At 40.5% G+C, this 21,733-nt stretch overlaps 1 protein-coding gene across 6 annotated transcripts in view; it reads right to left on the minus strand.

Moving 5' to 3' along the window:
* Positions 1 to 8,002: 8,002 nt before the first annotated feature.
* The window catches only part of ASB2 (ankyrin repeat and SOCS box containing 2), a 139,395-nt gene continuing 125,664 nt past the window's right edge, over positions 8,003 to 21,733 (minus strand). For all 6 annotated transcript variants that reach the window (XM_078151419.1, XM_078151420.1, XM_021000245.2 and 3 more), the window contains 3 exons: positions 18,660 to 19,221; positions 14,367 to 14,520; positions 8,003 to 11,425 (listed from right to left, as the gene is read on the minus strand). In XM_078151419.1, coding sequence (XP_078007545.1) covers positions 11,289 to 11,425; positions 14,367 to 14,520; positions 18,660 to 19,221 — 853 coding nt within the window. In that variant the 3' untranslated portion in view covers positions 8,003 to 11,288. The remainder of the gene's footprint in view (positions 11,426 to 14,366; positions 14,521 to 18,659; positions 19,222 to 21,733) is intronic.

The raw sequence follows: 21,733 nt of genomic DNA on the forward strand, positions 1-21,733 counted from the left end.
TGTCTATGCCTCCCTTTGCAAAATGAAGAAGAGAATTGAGACAATGACCTAGATTATTTTGGGTCCCAAATTAGTTCTAGCCTGAAATATTCAGATAGTTAAGAAACTCTTGTTTCTTGTGGGATCAATTTCATTGCAGAGATGACTAAAATGTCAACAATCAATGGCAAGTGTCATCCATGTACCAGGTGGGACAGAGGACAAAGCATCAACCTTAGGAGTATCAGACTTGGAATTGGGATACCTGGGGTCTAGTCCTGCCATTGTCACTACCTTGCCACATGACTTTGAGCAAGTCATTTACTCTCTGTGGGGCTCAGTTTCCTCCTCTGTCAAATGAGGGAATTGGACAAGATGGTCAAGATTTGAAAATGAGGTGATTGTTTTGGAGAAGGAAATGGATTGACCAGAGACAGAAATTGTTTTGGGGTGAATGGTAGGAATGGGATGAAGGAAAGGCTGAAAGGGGGTAAACAAGAGCAGTGAAATGATAAAGTGATGCCCAAAGCTGGGAGGGATAGCTAACACTTTGGAAACAGGATGTAAAAAAAGTCTTGGCAGTCTAGGATGATAGACCATATTGAGTAAGGTAACATTTAATAGCAATACACGTGAAGTCCTATGTCTGGGCCAATTTTTAAAAATCAACTCTAAAAGGAAAAAGTAAGCAGTGGGGAAACATGTCTAGATGACTGTTCCTGTGAAAAAAGAGTTGGGGGTTTTTGTGTGTTGACTTGAGTCAATAATGTGCAGTTATAGACCTGGTTCAGAGGGATATGGTTTGCTTAAAGAGGTTGGGGGCTAGGGAGTTGCTGATTCTCCTGCTATACACTGATCTGGTCACATTACATCTAGAATATTGTATTTTATTCTGGATGCCACATTTTAGGAATGACATTGACAAGCCAGAGTGCTTCCAGAAGAATTGAGATGTATGGGGAATTGTCTCTAATGCCAAACATCAATTGATCTGAGAATATCGAATCTGAAGAAGAGAAGCAGGGGTGGGGATAGATTGCTTCATTGATCACTGTCTTCAAGTATTTGTAGGGTTTTCTTGTGGAAGAAGGGTTCTTCTTCTACTTGTTCTTCTCGGCCCTAGAGCACAGAACTAGGGGGCAATGGCTCAAAGTTACAAAAAGGAAGAGATGGGTCCAGGGGTGTACTGAAGTTAGCATCTATCTGCTGGGGAGAACTGGTTGTTAAATTTTCAGGTGAACTTTACACCTTAGAAATCAACAGTTCTACAAATCAGGGCTTAATCTGGTTTTTTGTTGATTGACTAGACTAGAGTCTTCAGGATGCTAAGAATGTTTTTTATGTTTTTAAATGCAATTAAACTTTATTTACAAATATAAAAAATCATTTTTAGCTACAGGTACAAATAACATGTGATATACTTTGAAAACCTAAAAGAGCTCCTACACTTACTGCTGCTACCACCAGCACCATTACCACCACTACTACTACTACCATTACTACTACACTACCACTACCCAGTAGCACTACTGCTACTGCTACTACTACTACTACTACTACTACTACTACTACTACTACTACTACTACTACTACTACTACTACTGCTACTACTGCTGCTGCTGCTGCTGCTGCTGCTGCTGCTGCTGCTGCTGCTGCTGCTGCTGCTACTACTGCTACTACTGTAAGAGCCTTAGAATGTAATTTAGTCTTTGGATTTACTTTCTGGATTCAAGTCTCAGCTCTACAACATAATAGCTATGTAATTGGGTGGCTAAGTGGCAAAGCAGATTGAGTGCTAGGCACATAGTCAGGAAGACTTGAGCTCAAATATGACTTCAGACACTTAATAACTGTGTGACCCTGAGCAGGTCACACCATCTCTGTTAGCCTCAATTTCCTCACCTGTAAAATGGGGATGATGATGGCACCTTCCCAAGGCTGTTGTGAGGGTAAAATGAGATACTAATCATAAAGCACTTAACACATAGTGCTATTTAAATCTTAGCTATTATAAAACACTTGCCTCTCTTGGCCCTCAGTTTCCCCACCTGAAAAGAGGCCAATAATATTTGTATTACTTTCCTCACAGAATTGTGATTAAAAAAAAAACGTTTTGTAAACCTTTCATCACTGTAGAAATGTGAGTGACTGTTGCCTTTGGATTGGACCTATGATTTCACTAGTATAAAGAACTCCCAGTATGGAAACTACTGGAAACTTGCCAATGTAGACTGGCACCTTCTCTATGGGTTAAGTGATTTGCCAGTGTGGATCAGAGACAGGACTTGAATCCAAGTCTTCTTACCTCTGATGCCATCTATCTATGCACATGCTGCCCCTGATGAGTTACTATTATTAAGTATTATTAGTTAGAGTTCAGCTCTAGATGAACTCTCAGGAACCTTTTGACTCCCAAGTTCTTTCGTCTGGGAATTCTATGGGCTGTTAGGGAAAATATTTGCATAGAAGGAATGTCTGTAGAAGGCTGATTGTCTCATGTAATTCACTTGGCAGTTTCCATTGCCAGAAGAGGGAACAAGCATATAAACACCTACTGATGTACCTTTTATTAAGAGGACGTGTTCTGTGAAGTTTGGATTCAGTCAAAGGGCCACACTTGAGGACCTAGGGGGCCACATGTGACCTTGAGGCCGAAGGTTCCCTACCCTGAAGGTGGTCCATTGGTTAGGGTGTTGGGCCTGGAGTCAGAAAGATCAGAGTTCAAATGTGGCCTTAGATAGTCAGATAAGACCATCCTAGCTGCTTCCATTTCCATCAGTAGAATTATGGTTGATGTAAGACTCAGACGGTGTTGCTGAAAGGGCAGTGCATTTGGAGATAGAAGAGCTGGGTTTGAGGCCTGGCTCCACTAACTGTATAGTCATTTTTTCCTCTCTCAGTGTCATTTTCCTCATCTGTGTAGTGAGGAGGTTGTACTAGATGACCCCTAAATCCCTTTCATCTCTAAATCTATGCTCCCAAGACTAATGAGTACAACTGTGGTGACTGTGACCAGCAATCGCCTCAAAGGGGTTCATCTGGCCCGTGGCCCTCCTTTGAACAGGATCATAAGACCGCAGATTTAGAGCTGGCAGGTACTTTAGAGGCCATTACGTCCAACTGCCTCATTTTACAGTTGAGAAAACTGAGGCACAGAGGATTTAAGTGACTGACTTAGCATCACAAACTTGTAATTACTTGGGATAAGATTTGAACCCAGGTGTTTCTAATTCCAAGTCCAGTACCCTCCCCCACCCACTATATCACACTGCCTCTCAACTCTTCTTCACAGACTGAAAGGTTTAGTGTCTGCACGTTTACTTTCAGTCTTTTCCTTAGAAGAAGAAATGAGTCTCTACTGAGGCCATCTCCATATGCAAGATGGGGTCCTTCATGACAACTGCCTGTCCAGTCCACTAAATCAGCCAATGAGCTATTGACTGAAGGGACTGCCTTTGGATCATGACCCATAACAGAAAATATGGGTGGGTGGTAGAGAGACCCAGCCTCAGTTTCCCCATATCCAATCAGCTGCCACATCTTGTCAATTCTACTATTACCCCATCTCTCATATGTGTCCCTTTTCTCCATGCAAATGACCACCAACTAAGTTTAGGCCCTCACGGTCTCTTACTGGAAAGGTTAATGCCCAATAAATATGATTTGCTTGAGGCAAGAGTGAGTGCCAGATCTGGACTCAGACTCATTTTCTTTGCCTTGGTTTCCTCATCTGTAAAATGAGCTGGAGAAGGAAATGGCAAACCACTCCAGTATCTTTACCAAGAAAAACCCAAATGGGGTCACAAAACGTTGGACATGACTGAAAGAAATCAACAACAATGTTCATGCTTCATCACACTGAAAAACATGCTTTACTTGTCTGGATAAATCTACTTCAATTAACCTTTCATCAATTGGCTTTTAAATAAGCTTTTTATCATTTGAGGTTCTTTCCAAGATTTATGATTTTTCAAATGTCATAACAAAAACAAATCTGCCTCTCTAGGACTAAATTGCTGCCTGAATAAGCAATAAGCTATTTATTCTTTTTTTTTTAGTGGCCTCTAATTATTATTAAACATTTTCTCAGTCCTTTCTTTTTAACAGAGTTGTAGAGCTGAGACATATTCAGTGAACATATGTCCCCAAAGCTCTTCCCTCTCAATGCTAAGAAATAATTTAATTTGACATTAAAAAAAATTCACCTTACATTGCAAACAAGGGAATACATTTTATTTGCTCCAATTCAGATGTTTTTCATTCTGTAAGGGCAAACAGGGTTAGTCAGCAAAGCTAAAATTGCATATGACCCCAGTTCACTGGCCATTGAGGAAAATTAATATTATGTTGTATGATTTAGGAATCAATATCACTCTGTGATCCCTTCTTTTCCTCATTTTGTCAGACTCAACTTCTGAAGGGTAGGCAGTTTCTGAAGGGTTGATTTAGTGATGTGATCACTCCCAGTCCCCAAAGCATCTGCTCATGGACCCTTGATTCTGTTTACCCCAAGAACAGAGAGCCAATTTGAGCTAGACCCTCCTTGGAGGACAAGCCTCTTGTCCTTACTCTCTAATTAAAGTTGGAGTGACTTAGTCTACATGTGGAAGACCAAACTGGGGGGATCCTGATTGGCACGGCTTTTGTTTTTCTAGCCAAGATTGCTAGAAGCAGCAGGGGAGGTCCAAATAATATACTGTCAGGCCAATCAGAAGGAAGAGACCCCTAGGTTTAAAAGGCTCTGTTGGCCCTCACTCTAGGTCATTAAGAGAGGCCAATGATCCAATTTATTGGTTACTGCTAGCCTAACTAGGGGCAACTAGGTGGTGCAGTGGATAGAGCACCGACCCTGGAGTCAAGAGGACCTGGGTTCAAACCCGGCCTCAGACACTTACTAGCTATGACCCTGGACAAGCCATTTAACTCTGTTTGCCTCAGTTCTTCACCTATGAAATGAGCTGAAAAACGAAATGGCAGGAAAACCCCAAATGGGGTCACCAAGAGTTGGACACAATTGAAACGACTCAACAAGAAGAAGCTAGGCTAACTAACGATAAATTGATTGTTCTTGTTTGGGACCTTGTTTCTCACAATGTCTACCTCAGTTGACACCAGTAAATTCACTACAGAATGCAGATTCCACAATACTGCTTTTTCTTACAGGATAATGCAGTTTCAGCTTCATGGAGACCAGCAATAACATTTTTTGAAAAGGGAGGTGACAGTCTGTCTCTACTTGGCCATTGTCAAACCATCTCTGAATATGGTGGTCCGTTCTGGGCAGCACATTTTAGGAAAGACATTAATACACTGGAGAAGAGTGACAAATAATGGTGAAAGGTCTTGAGATTATACTATGTGGGGACCAGTCAAACGGGACTGGATATGTTTAACCTGGAGAAGACTGTTGCCTGCTGTCTCAATGCCTTTGCCTATATCCTCCGTTTCTGGAAATCATACACTCTGAAGTTTTAACATTCCTAGTTTTTATGGAAGCTCAGTCTAAACTCCACCTCAGGCCTTTCCTGATCTCCTTCCTTTGCCTCTGTTAGATTTCCCCACCTGAAAATATCGTGCAAATACAGGGTATCCTAAAAATCTTAGTGCACTTTTACAGCTTTAACAGCTTAAGACTGAACTAAGATATTTGGGACACCCTGTATTTTGCATTCATTCATACATATGCATGTTGTTTCCCTGAAAGATCATAAGGCCCCTCTTACAGGCAGGGCCTATTCCACTTTTGTCTGTACATTTCCAACACCTGGCATGGTGCCTGGCACATAGCAGTCTCTTAATATATGCTTATTGATGGATTGACCGATCTATGAAATGGCGATAATGACACTTGTGCTGGCTACCTTATAGTCCAGTTGTGAAGAAAGCACTCGCTTTTTAATCTTGAGAAGTTACAGAAATATCAGTGAGGAGTAGTAGCAATAGAGCCTAGCTCTGAGGATCTTTCATCTGAGGACCCTCTGGACTTTTACAAGGAGACATTGGTGCAGAAGAAATTTTGTACGAGACGGATTGTCTTACGTGGTCCCTTGGCAGCTTCCATCAGGAAAATGGTGGATAAGGAGAGGAAGTGCATTAAGAATAAAAAGAATAGATAGCATTTCTATAGCTCTTAAAATTTGCAAAGAGCTTTACAAATATCAACAACCCTGGGATGTAGGTGTTAGTATTATCACCATTTTACAGATGAAGAAATTAAGGCAGACAGAGATTATGACTTGCCCAGGATATATAACTAATAAGTATCTTGAGGTAGGATTTGAACTTGGATCTTCCTGACTCCAAGTCCAATGCTCTCCCCACTGCACCCCCTAGCTACTGATATGGTAGAAAGAGTTATTATTTCAGGTTCTTCTTTTTCTAAAGAATTTTTGATAGAGTGGCAAGGACAGTGGATTCAGAGTTGAATCCCACCTCTAAGACCTTAAACAAGTGAAATCCTTCATTGGCCTTCATTTTCTTTCTCAGTAAAATAAATAAGTTGGACTTGATTATGTTTAAGTTCTCCATGTTCTAAATATTATTATCATGATACTCTATGATCAGTGCAATGGATAGTGTGCTGGGCCTAGAGTCAGGAGAACTCACCTTCTTGAGTTCAAATGTGGCCTCAGACATTTACTGGCTGTGTGACTCTGGGCAAGTCACTTAGCCCTGTTTGCCTCAGTTTCCTCATCTGTAAAATGAGCTGGAGAAGGTAATGCCAAACCACTCCAGTACCTTTGCCAAGAAAACCCCCAAATGTGGTCACAAAGAGTCCGACATGACTGATAAATGGCTCAACAACGATGACCCTATGATCACTTAATACAAAGACCAAAAGAAGAGCAGTATTTCAAAGCAGTACTACTTACTAGCCCATTGTTCAAATTTACATTAGAGAACACACTTATCATGTGGGAGAAAGTTGTGAAAAGCAATTCTGAAGAGATTTAGTACCCCAAAAAGCCCCGAAGCATCTCCAAAGTGCATCTTTCTCCCACCCCAAAAGTGAGTGTATCTCTTCGGTATACAAAAGTATAGGAGTCCTAAGATTAGCACGACATTGCACGCTCACTCAAAGTCTTGTATAATTACTACTAATCAAATCTCTGCTCTTTATAGTACAATGCAATTGCTACTCACTCTGGCCTTTCCGAGGGTTTGTATAGCTTGAATATCTGCAGGACCAGGGGAGTGAACCCACCATAAAGAGAGCCCTGCTGATTCCCCTTTAACTTTAGTGGGTCTATAGGATTTACCTGTCATCACCTGTTTATGGAAGAAAATAATCTCTCATAATGGGTAACAGCAAAAGCCAGCATAGTGTGATGGAAAGAGGGCCAACTTTGGAATCAAGACACCTAGGTTCAAATCCTGGATCTCCTTGGCTTTGGGTGAGTCACTTAATTGCTCTGTGCCTCAGTTTATTCATCTGTCAAATGAGAAGGTAGGACTCTATGATCTCTAAGGTGCCTTCCAGTTATAAATCTCAGGATGCTAGGATTCATGCAGTGTTCTTCCTGTATCTCCAGGAGAGATGAGCTTAAAGTAGGTATGTGAAAGAAGCATGCTGGGTTTCCTCATTTATTAAATGAAACAATTGGATAAGAAATCCCTTTCATTCCAATATTGAGCAGAAGAAAATGATCAAAAGGTGAGGAAAATTTCAAGACTTTGTGTCTATCTCCCTGAGGGCACAGACACGCGCATGAGGAAACACTGAGAAGTGGGATTTCTACCTTCAGTTTGGAGAGGATTTTTATTTTCCAATTAGTTTCTATTTCTTAATTTTGAAAAAATGCAACTTTTACCTAACTCAGTATACAAAAACTGAACCTCTCTCAAATTTGTATTTAGTCTAACAATTCACAGGGGAAAAACCAAGTGGATGAAAAAAATATCTGTTCATATTACGACATGCAGTTGGATAGACAACCTATGGTGTTTATCTGTCAGCATACCTAGGACAGACAGTATAAATGGATAATAAGATGAGTCCAGAATTAAACAAAAGGAGAGTTGATTGCCTTTAGGAAATTGCAAAACTTTCTTTAATGACTACAAATTCTTCCCCAAAACAAAAGTCCATCTTTTTAACAACAATATTCAATTAGTGTTATTATATGGCTGTAAGATATAGAACATGACAGTCTCTGAAAATTTTAAAATGAAGTTATTACAAAAGGTTTCTATTCTGAGAAATTCCATAATTCTGAATGGTTAGCATGATACAACATAGCCTTCCCTCTCCCTTCCCACCTACCAATATATCCCATAAGACAATTCTTGAGTTATCCCTTTCCTGGGATCTCGTGTCAGACCTTTCTAACTCCCTGTTGTTGTTGTTGTTGTTGTTTTTCTGCAAAGTAGGGAGGGAAGTTAGAATTAACTTCAAGATATAGTGCTGGTGTCTTATAGGCAATGTTTTCTCATCTACAAGCTTATGACACCCATTGGATAGGTGATACTCTAATGTAGTCTTGTAAATTAAATTTTACCATTTGGAAAATACAGTTGTTGGTCTGGGAGTTAATTTTTACATCTATTACTTAGAGAGACTGCAGTTTCCGCTCTAACTCTTTATGGGACCTTTGGTAAGTCACCTTCTCTAGGGCTCAGTTTCCTTATCTGTAAAATAAGGGAGCTGGGCTAGATGACCTCTAAAGACCCTTACCACTAAAAGATTCAAAACAAGTACTTTACACATGCATTTAGTTTTATGCTTTGATAGCAAGCATTACTACTAACCTATCACAAACTCAGTGTTTTTCTTCACAGAGACTCTAGGGTTCAGAGACTGCTAATATATCAGAGATGGAAGAATTCTTAGAGATAGATCATCTCCTCCAACTCTTTCATTTTACTGTTAAAGAAACAGAAACAGAGAAGGGCAAGTGAGTATTGCTAGTGCTGGCACCAAAACCTGGAACTTCTTGATGTCCAGATAAGTGCCCTTTCTATAACATTACACTGCTCCTCATAACACAGTGATGCCTCCATTTCCTTTCATCTGACAACTTGGAACAGTCTCATACAAATAAAACAAGAACTTACCTTTCAGATGTTACTACAGAAAGATCTATGCAAATGTAAGCAGGTTTTAGGACAAAACAGAGCAAACAGCAAGAGGAGTGGATTAATTAAGCTCATCCATTTACTGTGGGAATGAGCAAAGGGAGGGCTGATAAGGAAACATAACTGCAATGGACATGGGCCTCACCAACCAGTATATGTGTTGCGTGAGATCAGGAAGCTAGGGGACATAGTGGATAAAGTGCTGGCTTCGGAGTGAGAAAGAACTGAGTTTGAATTCAGTCTCAGATGCTTAATGCTGTGTGACCCTAGGCAAGTTATTTAACTTTCCCCAGCCTCAGTTTCCCCATTTGTAAAATGGGGTAGTAATAGTAGCTACTTCACAGACTTGTTGTGAAGATCAAATGAATTAACATATAGAAAACGTTTTGTAAACCTTAAAGCATTATTATCATTGTTAGAGCTCTAGGAAAGCCCTGCAATTATCACAGTACCTTTGCTTGTAACATACACTAAGTGTTAAGCGTATGTTTTATTTTTTTCCAGTGTCTTGACTCCTGTAGAAAAACAGATGTGAGGGAATGAAGACTTATGTATCTCTATGAATAAATGTGTTTAAGAGGCTCCCAAAGGTGACCTTGGTGTATAATGTGACTCCCATAGACCCTATCTATAATGAATCATCCTAATTCCCCTGGTCTATAGAGTATGGAAAACAAGTCAAAAGGATAAATTTCTGAGTGAGGACTGAAAAATGGGTGTGACTCGTATGGCCACAGGTGCTTTCCTGATGGGTTTGCTGTGTGTCCCTAGTTCTCTTACAAATGGAAATCAGATAATAACCACAATGCTTCCTGCAGTAAACCTTGACTGCTATCGCCAGGATCCAGAAGTTGGGTTCATAGCACCTAATAACTAATGCTTCTTTGATACAAAAGAGGGTTTTTTAGAGTAAGAGGAGTGAATCATTGGGAAAAGACAGTGATGAAGAACATCAATAAAACATTTATGTTAAAAAATTAAGTTTGTCAGGGGAAAAAATTGCTGACAGGTGTCAGATCTGATGTAGGAGGCATCCACCGTATTTATCGAAACTTTTAGACAAAAATCCCACCACAGTCCCCAATCTCCAATCACAATATGTTGAGAAGAAAGCTGAGAAGGAAAAAAAAATTGGGTACAGAAAAAGAAGAAACAGAGGGCACAGGTTACGAGATGGAGGGATTAAGTCTTGGTAAAGAGGAGTCATTTTTTAAAATGTTTTAGGATCTTTAAGAGATTCAGTGGCATGACTGCACCACAACACAGAACCACTAGGTGGTGCTCAAAATGAAAGTAGAAGTGATCATCAGGCTTGGAATGGAGAAAAAAGTGTGAAATCTAAAACAGAGGCATATGATGCAAAGGTTGGAAGGAACCTCACAGAGCATGACGGCCAACCCCTGATTTTACAAAGGAAGTTACTGAGATTCAGAGCAGGGAATGACTTGCCCACATTCTCACTGCTCTTCAGTGGTGAATCTGGGATTCCTCCATTCTGAGGCCATGTCTATGCTTCTGTATCACCTGAGGACTTATCAGGGACATTGCACGAAGAATTACTGCATAGCACACAAGGTCAGACCAGATGCCGTCTGAAGTCTCTTCCCACTCTGAGATTTCATGGTTCTTGAAGCAAAGTAAAAAATTTAACACAGAATTAGGAGGGGGAGGGGAAATGGAGCCAAGTTAATCTAAAGAAATCGGCTGAGATACTGTGAAAGGCTAACGGTTATTCTCATCTTGAGCAACTATATCACGGCATACCAGGCAAATGTTGCTTTTGTTTTTTCTATATTTCCTGGACTTCTTGAGACTCCTTTCATCTTGACTGCATCCCAAAGGCCTGGAAAACCTATGAAGTGATAAGTTTTCTTTTGTACCAGTTTCTACTTCCAACAAGATCTGGAATTGGTGATAAGTCTATACACCTGTCTTCTAGTCCAGAAATCCAGTCATGGCAGCTTTTGTGTAAGTCTCTCTTGCTCCCTCTCCCTTCCCCCCTCCCCCAGCCCACCTAATTCTTTTATTTTCCCCCTTTGTTCTTGGACTGTGGCCCCACCAAGGCCAGAGTCAACGTGCTGGTCACAGTGATGGTGTAGCTGTAAGCCTTGTGAGCCTGAGGGCTGTCCTGTCAATTGACCACCATCACTGGGAAGCCACCCATCCTGGTACTTAATCACTGTGCTGTGGAAAACCTTGAAAGGAAGCTCCTCCTTCCTCCAACGTGTGCCAGATTACTGAGAATTATCATACTGCAGATATCTGATCAAGCGACCAGGGAGTGGCAAAGTGTCTATGAGTTTGATGCGGTATTTCCCAATGGCCTTTCGAACCCTCAGACGGCAGAGGTGAGCCAGGGGCCTTGGCGGCTCTAGAACAAAAGAAAAAAGACTGAATTCAAGGACTTATTATTTGAAGGCTTGAGAACCTCAGACAGATTCAACCTGTTACCCCTACCCAGAGATTCTAGCCTTAGCAATAGAGTCCCAGAGATTGAGGGCAGGGGGCTAGTAGGTTCTTAACTCAGTCTAATCAAACTTCTTGTACAGAGCAGACACTTCATAAATGTTTGTTGAACTGACCTTCATTACTATATCTTGACCTCTGAGATCAACCCAACCCTACCTTGAAATCTATTAGAATTGTTCTTCAAGAACCCTGAATAATTAAGTGATGGAGGAAGAATATATGCAAAGGATAAAAATGGGGTGGTGAAGAGGAAAGATTTTGGAAGCAGAAATCCAAGGTCCAAATGCAGACTCTGACATCTGCTAGCTGTGTGATACCAGGCAAGTCATTTAACTTCAGTAAGCTTTATTTTCCTCATCTATAAAATGGGCTATAAAGATACTTACATTAGCTACCTCCTGGGGTTATTACAAAGGAAAAAAACTTTATAAACACTGAAATTCTCTATCAATGTGTCATTGTTAGATATGTTACATGATATGGGCAAGTCACTTTTCTTTAATAAAAAATGTTTTCTCCTCAACAAAAAAGAAAGGTTTGGACAAAATAATGTCTAAGGAGCCTTCTAGTTCTAACATTCTTTATTCTGTTCTAAGGTCTCCTTGCAGCTCTGAAAGTCTAGGAATCTATGATTCAATCTTGTATTTCCATATCCCCTAGAGTGCCGAAAACTGTATCCAGCACATAGTAGGGTTTGGATAGAGGTCTGAGCCAAACTGAGCTCAGTCAAGAGGTTGCTCAGGGATGCCTTCTCTTCATGATTGTAACTACTATTACAGAAATAGGAGAAAGGATCATAGATTTAATAAGAATACTTCATAAGTCATGTCTGACTCCTCGTGGCCCCAAGGACCAACTGTCCATGGGGTTTTCTTGGCAAACCTACTGAAGCAGTTTGCCATTTCCCTCTCTAGTGAATCACCTTTTGTCAGAACACTCCACCATGGCCTGTCCATAGCAGGTAACCCTGGATGTCACAGCTCATGGTTTCATTGAGCTGCATATACAAGTCCCTCCACCACAACAAGGCAATGATCCAGAAGTGAATACTAATAATACCTAGCTTTTATACAGTGCAACAAGAGAGTGATCCAGGAGGGAATAATAACAGTAGCTAGCTTTTACATAGCCACTAAGTTCTGGGTATGGTGCCAAGTACTTGACAAACATCATCTCATTTGACCCTCACAACAGCCCCGGAGTTAGGTAAAGTTATTATCCACATTTTACAGTTGAGGAAACTGAGGCAAAATGACTTGCCCAGGGTCACATAGCTAGTGAGTGTCTGAGCCTGGATTTGAACTCGGATGCTCTTGATTCCAGGCCCAGTACCCTATCTGCTGTGCCACCTAGATCCCTCTACATGGAAGTAGATGTTGGCTCAATATCCAGAAAAACATTCTAATGGCTATTGCTGCCCCAGAGTGGAATGGGGTGTTTCTAAAGGAAATGAACTCTCTCCTTTTAGTGATCTTTAAATAGGGACTGAGTAACTGCTTCTCAGAGGTGTTGAAGAAGACATTCTTGTTTCCCTTAAGGGCTGAACTAAATTTTCTCTAAGGTTCTTTCCAGCTCCAGGGATCTTTGATGCTATGAATAGGGTTCAGATCTCCAGTTCAGTTTAGACTATGTTGAGACACCCATCTATACTTTCTCTACCTAGAAAGGGGCTTAACAGAGAATAGCATCAGTTCTGATTTAGAACCTTAGGAGAACAGGGGTCAATAATCTTGTAATAATACCTCATATATATAATATACACATGTATATATGTATATATGCATATAAACTATTATATATACCTACATACATAAATAATATATGTGTGTATGTATATATAAAACTTTCCTTTGCAATCCTATGAGTAGGTAGGGAATTTATTAACATCCCCACCAGACAAATGAGGCACCTAATACTCAGAAAAGTGTGATGACATCAGAGTCACCTAGCTAAGAGACAGCCAAGTCCTCATAATCTAATGGAGATTAGGGGAGAAAGTAGTAGGGCCAATATCCTAACTCCTCCACACATGCAAGTTAACGCTAGTTTTTCCTGAAAAAGCATTGAGACATTTCTTGAGATTTGGTTGACTCAGGGGAATAAAGACTCATGCTGTTGACATCACTTTCTCATCACCTGAGGAAAAAGCAGTCAGGAGGCATGCCAGGGGCTCTCATGTTTGACAGTTGGATCATCCTGAGTAACTCAGGCAAGAGAGCTTTGCTCAGCTGAATCAACTTGAGAAATCCTCAGTGCCTCTCTTTATTTTTTTAACTTAAATTTTATTTTTAATTTGTGGAATAAAACAAGCATTTCCCTAACATAGTATAATAGTAATTTTTATTATCTTTCTCTTCCCATGGCTAACTAAATCTCCTTTTGCTACCTCTTTAATGACTTAAAAGCTCTTCATCTTATTCCAGTATCAAGGCTCAAGGACCAGGGGACCAGCCTGAGTCCAACTCAAACCAGAACAGAGGGATATATCAATAACATGTGAGATTATACAGAAGAAATAGAAGGTAATCTGTGAGTGAAAAGCACTAGTAGAGGGTAGTGGGTTGCTGGGAAATCCCTCCCCTTCAGAAGGGTGGTGCTTCAGCTAAGTCTTGAAGGAAGCCAGGGGAACTAAGAGGTGGAGGTGAGGAGAGAAAGCATTCTAGGTGTGACAGACAGTCGGCAAAAAGGCACAGGGATGGTGGATGGAGTGCCCTCTAAGAGGAACAGCAGCATCCAGGCCAATGCAGGTAGACTGTAGGGTATGTGAAAGAGAATCAAGCATAACAAGACTGAGTGGGCAAATCCTGTGCCAGTAGTAGATTATACCCATCACTCATAAACACCTGCTTTTTCTTTGATGACAGCCCAGTCTTCATAGCTCTCGATGTGTTCCTTCAGCCTGGCACACAGCTGCACATTCCCAACGTAATCCAGAAGAACATCAATGATGGGCCCTGCCCAGCGGCTGACCTCAGGGGCAGAGATGATTTCACAGAACTGAGAGGAAGAACACAGGCAGTTCAATCAGTCAATCCATTGGTCGATCAACAATCATTTATCAATGTCTCTCCATAAAAATCCAAGGATCCTAAGAGGAAAGATTTTTAGATCACAGTTCTACAACTCCCCTCACAGGGTTGTTGTGTAAAGTGCTTAGCACAGTGCCTAGAACATAGCAGGTATTTAATAAATGATTGTTTTCTTTCCTTTCTTCCTTCTTTCCTTCCTATATTTGACAGCATTACCCTTAGGAAATGTGGGAGGAACTGATAACTTCTCTCTGTCACTGGGCCCTCCAAGCTTAGATTCATTTGGTTCGAACTACCACCCAATGCCGTAATCTTCCCAACAACATTCTAACCACTGTTTAAATACTTCCAGGGATGGTCAACTCATTACCTATCAAAACATCTCATCCTTGTGTTTGAAGCCTCACTACTTTTCCTGGGCTACCTTACACCAGGTAGCTCCCTTCCAAGCACACAAAACAAATGATCCCAGTAAGTCAATGGTTTTATTCAAGAAAGATGAGGAACATACATTTGCAGGATATGATGAACTTTATCAACTTCTGGAGAGCTGCCTGCCAATCCTTCCCCTGGGGTAGACTTTTAAATCACCCAAGATGATGAACCAGGGAAATAATTTAATGAACTAAACGACATTTTAAATGGGGACATCAATCTCTACTGCACACTAAAAAGAGCCACAGAAACTTGATTTTTTTTCTCTTCTAACTTATTAGTCAAATTTCTCAGCCTGGCAACGTTCTAAAAAGTATTTTCAAGGGCAGCTCTTTCTCATCCAAAGACAGCCCTGGCTTGTCCCCATCTCCTTCTTTCACTTTGGTGCTGCCCTCTAGTGGCACAAAGATTAGTTACTGCTATTTCCGATTTTGAGAACTGAGGGAACCCCTAGATCAGGGGTCTTAACCTGAGATCTGTAAACTTGTGCTTTTAAAAAACATGTTTGATAACTTTATTGCAATGTAGTTAGTTTCCTTCCTAATAGTTTATATTTTATTTCCTGTGTTTGAAAACATTCTGAGAAGAGGTCCATTGTCATCGTGTTTTTAGGTCATTTTTTCAGTTGTGTCCTACTCTCTGTGACCCCATTTGAGATTTTCTTGGCAAAGATACTAGAGTGGTTTGCTATTTCCTTCTCCAGCTCATTTTACAGATGAGGAAACTGAGGCAAAGAGAGTTGAGTGACTGACTTGCTCAAAGTCATAAAAGGGTCTGTAGCTGGATTTGAACTCAAGAATCAGAGGAGTCTTCCTGACTCCAGACCCATCGCTCTATTCACTTCACCATCAAGCTTCCCAGTTGTCATTGTGGCTAGCATTTAATAGTAATTTACAAATATTATCTCAATTTATCCTCACAACAACCCTAAGAGGTAAATGTTATTATTACCCCCATTTTATAGATGAGGAAATTGAGGCAGACAAGTTAAGGGACCTGTCCAAGGTCACTTAAAAAGTGTTTAAGGCTGGATTTGAATTCAGATTGTCTTGATTCCAGATCCATTTCTCTATCTACTGAATCACCTAGCTTCCTAGGCTTTGACAGACAGCCAAAGTGGTCTGTAACACAAAAAAAGTCAAGAATTGGGACAGCTAGATGGCACAGTGGATAGAGCACCAACCCTGAATTCAGAAAGATCTGAGTTCAAATCTGGCCTCAGACACTTGACACTTACTAGCTGTGTGACCCTGGGCAAGTCACTTCACCCCATTACCTCTCCAAAAAAAGAGTCAAGAATCCATGGGCTGGAGATTCATTCATGTATGGACAGAACAGATCAGAAAAGATAGAAACCTGAGAAAGTAGATAAGATAGAAACCTTGGGAAACTCACAGCCTAGTAGAGGGTTAAACATACATAAAGAAAATGCAAACTATGACATGACAAGTACATAAGAAAGTGGCAAAGCCAAGTACTATGTGAGTCCCAAGGGAAATCCAGGAAGGCTTCCTTGAGGAAGTGGCATCTTAAGGTAGGTTTGAAAGAATAAGTAAGAATTTAACCAGTTAATAAGGAGAGAAAGGAAACTCCAGGTATAGAGAACTATGTAAGCAAAAGCACAGAGACCATATCTTTGCAAGAGGTGGAGAGTAATCTCATCTGAGGTGGGTTGATGTCAAAGTATAGAAGGCCTTGAATGCCAGGCAGAGAGGAGTTTAAACTTTACTGAGTAGACAGTGAATTATTTTGAAAAAAGGAGTGATATGACCAGATCCATGCATAATTAAGATTATCTTATAATTGTATTCAGGATGGCTTGGAAGGAAGTAAGCTTTGAGGCAGAGATACCCAGAGTTCATTCAATTATTTCTCTAGTCCATCATCTGGGTGATTTAAAGGCCAATCCTAGGGAGAAAGTTTGGCAGGCAACTCTGTAAAAATTGATGAGGCTCATCACATCCTGAAAATGCACGTTCCTCATCTCCCCTGAATAGAAAGGCTACTAACTTAATACTAGTGCCTTCTTCCTGTTGATTATTTCCTATTTATCCTGCACCTAGCTTGTTTTGTATATATTTGTTTGCTTATTGTCTCCCCCATTCAACTGTAAACTCTGTGAGGGCAGGGACCTTCTTTTTCCCTCTGTTTATAGCCCCAGCACTTAACAAATGTTTATGGGTTGATCTATTACTGCTGTAGTTCAGGCAGTTTGTAATGAAGGCTTATACTATGGTGGTAGCTGTGGGAATAGAAAGGAAGATTCAGACATAAGTGATATTGGTGAAGTGGAATTAATAGGACTTGATAATTGATGGCATATGAGAGGAGAGGGAGAAAAAAGGGCAAAGATAACCCCAAGATTTCCCAAGCCGATTTAGCCACGGAGTTATTTTGTCTTTGAAATAAATTGAACCATCATGTTTGCAATTTAAAGACAACGTAGAGACCACCCAGCCTAGCCCCTTCATTTTTCAGTAACAGATGCCCAAAGGGATGCCATGATTTGCCCAAGGTAACACGGATCTTTCTCCCTCTATTAAATTTGAAATCCCATGAGTACAAGGTGTGTATGTATTTTGTTTCATCTTCACAGCCTCCTCAGTGTCTAGTATCACTAGTGCTTTGCATATAGTAGGAACTTAATAAATGTTTACTAAATTGAATTGATTAAAAATGTTGCGATTAATAACCCATACATGACAATGTAGAGTAGACCAGAACAGAGTCCAGATCAGGAAATGTTACAGTTCAATTGGCCTCTGCCCTTATGAAGCCATATCTACAATCCCATGCTCCATTCTGGGTATCACATTTCAGGAAGAATATTGACAAATTGGATCATATCCAGAGCAGCTTAACTGAGGTGGGAAGGGTATTGGGGACCATGACATGAGAATCACATGAAAGAACTATTAACATTTAACCCAAACAAGAGAAGATTTTTTTTTGTTTTGAGTATTTTTTTTAGAGGAGGGGGATAGAGAACAATCATAATTACTGTCTTTGAATATTTAAAATTTTCATAGGGAAGGATTAGATTTGTTCTTCTTGATCCCAAGAGACAGAAAAGGGAAACATGGATAAAAATCACTGAAAAGAATTTTGAGTGTTTAAATCTCTTCACAAACTGTCCCTTTCCTACCTTTCCAGCCTTCTTACACATTATGCCTTGCCACTTTGCAATACAGTCATATTGGCTTACTTGCTGGTCTGCATATGTGACATTTCATTTCCCATCTCCATGCCTTTGTCTTTGCTGTGTCCCATACCTATAATTTTACCTCTGTCTCTCAGAATTCCTAGTTTTCTTCAAGGCTCAAGTCAAGTGCCACATTCTGAAACCTTTTCTGATGGATCCCCCTCCATCCTAGTTGCTAATGCTCTCTTCCATAAAATTCCTTGTATTCGTTTTGCATATGTTATGTCTAGCTGTATATATTTACCTGTTGTCCCCATTAGAATTATGAGCCCCTTGAAAGCAAGAATCATTTCACTCTTATCTGGACAGGTTATCTCGAGGTGTTCAAGTGGAAGCTAGATAACCACTCTTTGGGGATGTTATAGATGAGATTCATTATTTGGGTAGAAGCCAGATTCAATGACACCTGAGATCCTTTCCAGTTTGGGGGGGTCTATGATTTTATGCTAGTCTTGGGTTTCTCTACCTACCTGGACAACAGTGGGTGATTTGTCCAAGGGCATCTCACTGAACCTGCTTGATGTGGTCTGTGTGGTTGGGTGGGGGCCATTCCCATACTGACAGGTGAAGCAGGAATCACCATTACACCCCAGGTCCATGAGGAATTTCAGAAGCGAAAGACACTTCATGGAGAACATGATAGTGGCTGGGAAGGTGGTGGGATGGCTGGAGATGTAGGCATCAATGTTGGCCCCGTGGTCCAGCAGGAGCTCCATAGTCTTGAGGCAGCCATGGCGGATGGAGATGAGCAAAGGGTTGATGATGTCCAGGTTGGGGCTCGCCCCAGCCTGTAGAAGCATTTCAGTAGCATAGATGTTGTTATTGATAACAGCAAAGTACAGGGGAGTGCTCCGCCTGTCCTCATACAAGCGGGACCTTTCAGGGGACAGGATGGCATTGACATCGAAGCCAGCGTCCAAGAGCTCCTCCAGCACTTCATCATTATTCCTCTCAGCAGCCAGGTGAAGGGGGCTTATACCGCTGCGCTTAATCCGTGTGCGGCTGGTCACAGGAAGCAGCATCTGAACAATCCTGTGCGGCAAGACAGAGATAAGTTATGGGATATCTCACTGAGAGTTTTACTCAGAATAGAACAGATGTAGCATTGATTCCATAGTCATGTTATTCTGGTATAGCAGAAAAAGCAATGGACTCAGAGTTTAAAAACCTGGTTTCTGATCCTAATTCTGCAACTAACTAGTGATCTTAAGCAAATCACATAACCCTTCTCACCCTCAGTTTCCTTGCCTATAAAAATAGAGGTGGCTTTTCTGTGATTTTTGTCCATGTTTCCTTATTCTGTCTCTTGCGATCAAGAAGAACAAATATAATCCTTCCCTATGAAAGTTTCAAATATTCAAAGACAGTAATTATGATTGTACAGTGGATAGAGCACCAGACCTGGAGTTGGGAAGATCTGAGTTCAAATCCAACCTCAGATACTTACTAGATGCGTAACTTTGGGCAAATGACTTGATCTTTTGTTTGTCTTACTTTTCCTCATCTGTAAAATGGGAATAATAAAAGCACCTACCCTCCAGGTTTGTTGTAAGGATCAAATAAAATAATATTTGTAAAATGCTCATAGTAAGCTCAATATAAATGTTAGCTATTATTATTATCAAAAAGGGAATAGTGTCATCTGTCCTACTGTGTTGTTACAAGGATCAAAGGAGGAAAAACCATGTGAAAGCACTGAAAAACACAAATAACTGTCTCAGAAAGGTATTATTTTTATCACAGTTAACAATTGAGACAGCCAGGTGGCACAGAGGATAGAGTGCTAGGCCTGGAGTTAAGAAGAAATAAGTTCAAATCCAGCAGTCACTTACTAGCTGTGTGACCCTAGGCACAGGATCTGATCTCTGTCTGCCTCAGTCACCTCATCTGCAAAATGGGGATAACAATAGCACCCACTTGTCAGAGTTAGTCTGACGATCAAATGAGAATATTTGTAAAGCGCTTGGCACAGTGCCTGGCATATAATAGATACAATACAAATGAGAGTTATTCTTATTATTTTAATTTAGTTTAATTTAATTTAATTAATATTATTTATTATTCTTATTAATTTAACAAACCTATTATGTTCCTAGTACCATGTAGGTACCCTGGGGTACCTGCGCCACCTAGCTGCCACCTACCTAACCTAGTGTTAATAATGCAGATCAAACTTCAAACTTTTTCCCCCTCCAGAGAGCTGGTTGTTAAACCTTTTACCAGCATACCACTGCCTGTAGACTAGGGTAACAGCATGGGGTAAGAGAACCAAAAAGGTAGAAGATAGAATCCTTGTCTTACAGGAAATTTCATTTTAGCTGGGGAGACATTTTCTCTGGAGACAGAGGACCTCGGCTCCGATCCCAGCTCTGATGTTATGACCTATGCGACTCTGGAAAAGTTACTTAATCTCCCCAGGACTCAGCTTCTTTATCTGTAAAATGAGGAGGTTAGATGAACAGGTGTGTGCTGGACCTGGCTACACTGACTGGCCAATTTACAGTGTGAGCATTTACATCTAGGGAATCAACAAACACTATAAATCAGGCCTTGATTTTGTTCTGGGGGTTGCCCAGGGTCTAGACTTCACAAAGCATTAATTTGTTGCTGTTGACATTGAGTCATGTAGGATTCTTTCTGACCTCATTTGGGGTTTTCTTGGCAAAGATTCTGGAATGGTTCTGTCATTTCCTTCTCCAACCTCATTTTACAGATGAGGAAACAGAGGTAAACAGGGTCAAGTGACTTGCCAGGACCACACAGCTAGTAAGTGTCTGAGACTGTCTATGAACTCAAGTCCTCCTGACCCCAGAGCTGGCACTCTATCCACTGCACCACTAGCTGCCACCTACCTAACATAGTGTTAATAATGCTGATTAAACTTTAAAGTACTTTTTTTCCCCCAGAGAGCTGGTTGTTAAATCTTTTAGCAGCATACCACTGTCTCTAGACCTATGATCCTATGATAAATCAGAGAAACGTTCAGAAGCAAATTGTTAGTGTCAGTATCAGGTGGACAGACTTAACAAACACAGAAATTAGTTTTATTGTATTTATCTGATCTTGTAACATCAAAGGTAAATTATCGGGATTTGCTGACTTCTAAGGACTCTTCACATTCTCACACTCTATGTTCTAAACATTTTTAAAAAATGCTAAGTCACAATTCTACAGCATTTAAGATTTACAGACTTCTTTCCTAAAAACTTTGTGAAATAGGCAACCGAAAAATAATTACCTCCATTTTAAAGACCAGGAAACTACATTTCAGAGAAGTGGTTTACCCCAGTTTGCAAAGCTATTCCCTTCTACCTCCAACATTTCCTTTTATGTTCTAATATATTCTTTGTCCAAAAATCCCTCTCAGTTCTAATATTCTCTGGTTCTGATGCCGTTTTGTGGGGCTTATCACAAGGGCAGGTTTACCTGACTATAATCCTGCTTTTCAAAGTGTGCTAGAATTTCAATTTGTTTTGAATGATTCTTAACAGTTTCTCTCCAATTGGATAAAGCTCATCAGTTCATTTGAACTGAGAGGTGTGGT

This window comes from Phascolarctos cinereus, unplaced genomic scaffold, assembly GCF_003287225.1.
Source record: "Phascolarctos cinereus isolate Bilbo 61053 unplaced genomic scaffold, phaCin_HiC Scaffold_3;HRSCAF=262, whole genome shotgun sequence".
Classification (NCBI taxonomy): Eukaryota; Metazoa; Chordata; class Mammalia; order Diprotodontia; family Phascolarctidae; genus Phascolarctos; species Phascolarctos cinereus.